This window comes from Diabrotica undecimpunctata, chromosome 9, assembly GCF_040954645.1.
Source record: "Diabrotica undecimpunctata isolate CICGRU chromosome 9, icDiaUnde3, whole genome shotgun sequence".
Taxonomy (NCBI): domain Eukaryota; kingdom Metazoa; phylum Arthropoda; class Insecta; order Coleoptera; family Chrysomelidae; genus Diabrotica; species Diabrotica undecimpunctata.
In genome coordinates this window covers 89,017,011-89,022,121 of record NC_092811.1, presented here as the reverse complement: position 1 = coordinate 89,022,121, position 5,111 = coordinate 89,017,011, and the positions used below count along the sequence as shown (strand labels likewise).

The 5,111-nt window shown below is 38.9% G+C and overlaps 2 protein-coding genes across 2 annotated transcripts; both read right to left on the bottom strand.

Annotated features, from left to right (window-relative positions):
• Positions 1-2,153: 2,153 nt before the first annotated feature.
• LOC140451221 (uncharacterized) lies at positions 2,154-2,693 on the bottom strand. The gene has a single exon (XM_072544957.1). It carries the CDS (start codon positions 2,691-2,693, stop codon positions 2,154-2,156), a length of 540 nt encoding a protein of 179 aa, XP_072401058.1.
• Positions 2,694-3,743: 1,050 nt separating this feature from the next.
• LOC140451220 (uncharacterized) lies at positions 3,744-4,790 on the bottom strand. The gene has a single exon (XM_072544956.1). The coding sequence runs from the start codon at positions 4,788-4,790 to the stop codon at positions 3,744-3,746; it is 1,047 nt and encodes a 348-aa protein (XP_072401057.1).
• Positions 4,791-5,111: the final 321 nt, after the last annotated feature.

Here is a 5,111-nt window from a genome sequence, read left to right as displayed (position 1 = left end):
TGAATTTAAAATGATCACAAGTTGGGATCTGTAACATGAGAATCTGTCTCGCTTACGGGAATAAATTATATTTTATAGCCTCTTGACGAATGAGACGGCGAATATCAACACGTGCTCATGTTTACTGATGAAAACTTGGTAAACGAATATACTTTAGTATATAGCATTTTTCATATAAAAATGCTTGCACGTCACAATTTAAATAAAGTGACGTCACTTATATTTAAAATTTCCAGAACGTCAACCTTAGAGTTCAAATTTTCCTAACACAGCTAATAATACGAAACCCATACGGAACTGCCCGATCTTTCATATTCGTCAATATGGTGTAATAATCCGAAAAATAAAATCCCCACTTACCCCTACAAAATATTGTAGGGGTAAGTGTAAAATTATGCGAAAGCCTTTTTAAAATGCCCTTTAAAAAAATCAACAATTCTGAATACAGTAATACCTCGATTAACAACCTGACTTCCACGAATTCAGAGTTACGCGATTTTCAAATTTTGACAATTCGTCATTTGAGTGTCAGAGAATCGTTCGATTATCGATGAGATAGAATGACTGCCCACACATTATTGCTTATTCAATGTACATGACATGACTTTTCGCACGAAATCAGCACACTTTTATTTTTTATTGGGAAGGGGCACATGTTTGTATGGACGGAAGAAACTGATAAAAGAGGTAGTGATTAAATTGAAGTGCTGTTTTAAAGTTTTTATCTAATAAGTCAGGCATTGGTGAACTGGTGTTGTTCACTGACAACTGTCCGGGACAAAATAAAAACTGGACGTTAATGGTTGCAAATGGTTAAAGACAGGAAATTAAAAAAAAAAATACTCACTACTTCCTGATTAACGGCCACACGCACTTACCATCAGATCGGGACTTTGCTTTCATAGAAAAACACCATCGGAAATATGCTCCATTAATATATTTCCCATCAGACTGGTATGATATTATTTAAAAAAAAATCCTTTTGAGGTTACAATAATGGAACAAAATGACTTTAAACTCATCAGTATACTACAACCACTATAATTATTTATCTATGACTACAACCGAATGCCAAAAGAGCGACCAAAACTGACGACGGTAACAAACTTGATTTTTCAGGGGTGTTTTCATTTATGTTCGAGTTTTCACCACCCGGCCACAATGCGTATATCTTTCATTTAAGTCGGGTACTCTGCTTTTTATCACTCCCGCACTTTTTTCACTTGGTTCTTCCTCAAACTGGGGTCGACCAACGTTCTCTTGGAGTAACCTCTCTGGAACCGTCTGACTGCCACAGGGTAGAGTATTACATTGGACATTCTCGCCAGTAGTAACTGAGTGGACGACCTCCACCGGGTAAAGCCTTTGTAATGGTCTCAGAAGTTGCCCTTGTACATTCGCAAGACGAACCAATCTTACCTGGCCATCCCTACCAGGTATAAGTTCAATAACTTTTCCTAAAGGCCACTGAAGACGTTTGATGTTGTCATTGCCGACTAAAACGACATCCCCGATAGACACTTTAGATACCTTCGGCTTCTTCGTTCCTGCTTTGAGTTGAGCAAGATATTCAGCACGAAATCTTTTTCGCAAATGATTTCTCAACTCTTGTAAACGCCGTATTTTGCGTGTGAGAGAATTCTGCTCTAGCAAATCACATTCCGGCAACTCATAACTGACTTGTTCCGTTAAAAACATACTTGGGGTTAACGCGATTAACTCAGTAGAATCGTCCGAAATATACGTTAACGGACGCGAGTTGACTATACTCTCACAATCACACAATAATGTCAATAAGTCTTCATAATTGAGAGACGCTCGACCTAAAACTTTTCGCAAAAGTACTTTCACAATACCTACTAATCACTCCCAAAATCCACCCCACCATGCAGCTGTAGGGGGGTTGAAACGCCACTTAATACGTTGTGTAGAACTATATTCCGCGATAATATTCCAGTCCAATTGCTTAAACGCATTCTCGAATCCCGTAAAATTTGTTCCATTGTCACTATAAACTATTCTCGGTTGTCCTCGCCTTGCAACAAAGCGACGAAAGGCTTGAATAAAGGCGTTTGTTGACAACGAGGTAACGAGTTCCAGATGAACTGCACGATAAACGGCACAAGTGAACAAGCAAATCAAGCAATGCTTTCTCACCCGATTTCAAGTAAAGAGGTCCCGCTAAGTCCACTCGAAATTTCAAAAGCTGTAGTATCCCGAACTCTATCAGCCGGCAACGGAGGCGTTTGTACTTCGAACGATTTCCCTTCTTGTCTCTTGCACACACCACATTCTTTTAAAATGGATCGCCCAATCCGTCTACCCCCTAAAGTCCAATATTTTTCGCTAAGCAAACTAAGTAGTCCTTGTGTGCCTACATGACAAGAGCTTTTGCGTAGGCTTAAAATTAACTTAGGCACTAAAAAATGTTCACCCGGAAGTAAGGTAGGCAGACGAAAATCTTCCGTGTCAAGTCTGTCAGTAACGCGAGTTTTTAAACGTATAAGTCCAAATTCATCGACAAACGTGTTTAGCGAGGAAATTCGTTTCGTATCTGAACCGAACGCTTCATTCTGCACTAGCTTCAATACAAATATTTCGGCTTTATCGATTTCCTCAGCAACCAATTCACCTGTACGTTTTTCGTGTGAATTTCTTGCATTATAACAAAATCGTAGCTCCCAAGCTATCATTCTTAAAAGTTTTATGTACTGAGAAAAGTAATGCAGATGCTAATCGTCAGACGTCATATTTAAAAGTGACGAACTGGAATTTTTCTTTTTCTCCGTACAGACTTCTTCTTCATCAACTTTTAATTTTTGTTGGGGCCAATCATTTTTTTTTTCTGTACAACCATTCCGGGCCCTCCCACCATCGAGAGTCAAACAATTGCCGAACACCACTGCCTCTTGATGGAAGATCGGCAGGCTTGAGAGAACCAGGTACATATTTCCAACACTCAGGATTGACTAAATTTCTAATCTCTTGAACTCTATTAAAAACAAAAACAGACCAGTCATTCTTACGTTGAATCCAAGAAAGAACAGTACTGGAATCACTCCAAAAATAAGAGTCAACATATTGAGAAAATTGTTTTTTTACTGACTGATAGAGTCTAACACCAATAGTGGCTGCCAACAGTTCCATTCTGGGTATAGAAATCTTCTTCAAAGGGGCCACACGACTCTTAGCTGCTACATGGAAAATTGAGACAACTTCATTCCGAACAACTCTTAAAAATACTACAGCCGCATAAGCTTTCTTACTTGCATCTCAAAACATGTGCAAGCTCCAATGATCAGCTTCCATGGGTCCAGCCTGAATCCAGCGTGGAATCTCAATACTCGACAGTTCAGGAAGATGAGTAACCCAATTACAAAATTCTTCAGCCATATCATTCTTGACTGGAGCATCCCATCCCTGGCGCTTCTCCCAAAGTTTCTGTAGCAACAGTTTGGGGAATAGGGATACTGGACAGGTAAAACCAATAGGGTCAAATATACTCTGAGCTATGGAAAGCATCAGTCTCTTAGTTATGGGACGTTTCAATTCCATTCCTTGAAAAGTTTCACTATTGATTTTCAGAGTGTCTCTTGAAGAGTCCCAGACAAGACCAAGAACAGGGACAACTGTTTTTATACTACCAGAGACCTTCCACCCTCTTAAGTCCATCTTAGCTTCCTCCATAAGGGCGGTTGCTTCTGATACAAACATTCTCAACTCATTTTCATCAGTAACACTGGTCACACAATTATCCACATAAAACCTATACATAAGCTTTTCAATTGTGTTTTTATAATACGGATTATCATTACAACATTTCTCCAGCGCCTTTGAAACTCTATAGTGGCACCCAGAAGAAATGGACTACAATTGACTCCAAAAACAACCCTCTTGTGCCGAAATACAAATTCCTTTCCTTCATCGTTCACCCATAGGAACCTCAAAAAATCTCTGTCCTTTGAATGTATAGAAATTTGAAGAAAAGCCTTTCGAATATCCGACTCAACTCCTACCTTTTGTTGTCTGAATCGTAATAGAACAGAAGGAATAAGTTCAATAAGATTAGGCCCTACCTCCAAACACTGATTTAAAGAAGGAGAACCCTGTTCATAAGATGATGCGTCAAAGACTGGCCTAATTTTTGTGGTTTCACTATTACTTTTAATAACGGGCCTGTGAGGTAAATAATGCACGCAATTATTCTCTTCGGGATTATTCACTCTTTCAATCACACCCTCGTTCAACCACTCATTGAATATAAAGTTATACGATTCAAACAAATTAGACCTTTTCAACTTATTTAAAGTATTATCTAACCTTCTCCTAGCGACAACTAAATTATCTGAAATTAAAGGATGCTCGTTTAACCAAGGTAACATAACTTCATACCTGCCTTCGCTGTCACATCGTACAGTCTCGTAGCAAAAATTCTTAGCCTCTTTGGCTGCCACCTCTCGTGTCATTTTTTCTACAGGGTCGGTTATCCCAATAACATCAAGCTCCCAGAGTTTGGCTACAGAAGGATTATTAACAAACAACGAAAATATAATCATACTTGTACTAAAATTAGAAGCAACTGCCGGCACCTTGCCCATAAGAGTCCAACCTAACAAAGTTTCAACTACTACAAGACCACACTGTAACTGATATTTCCTCCCTGTATACAATTTGCCTACAATATCAGCTCCAAATAAAACCTCAATTGGTGCTGTCTTTCCGACATCGCTGAGTGAAATATGTGTCACTGAGTTCCTCAATCCAAGGGCCGTCATAAATAGAAGAGACATCTGCACAAATTTTTGGTTGATCTAGGGCATCAAATGAACAAACGTAGGTTCCTTTACACGCAGTTACCTCGTACAATTTATGTCATTGTTCAGAAGTGCTTCTACCGCCAAATAATGCATGTACAATCTTTTCCGTTCCCTTAGCAGAAAAACCCATTTCTTGCGCGATACTTTGTAAAATATAGGTCCTCTGCGATCCAGTGTCAATAAGTGCCCTTACTTGTTTAGTACCATGTACACTTCTTATGTTTATTCGCAGAGTTTGTAAAAAAAACCTGTGTATTATTCAAATTAGCAAGCGTCTGATCCTCAGTTATATTT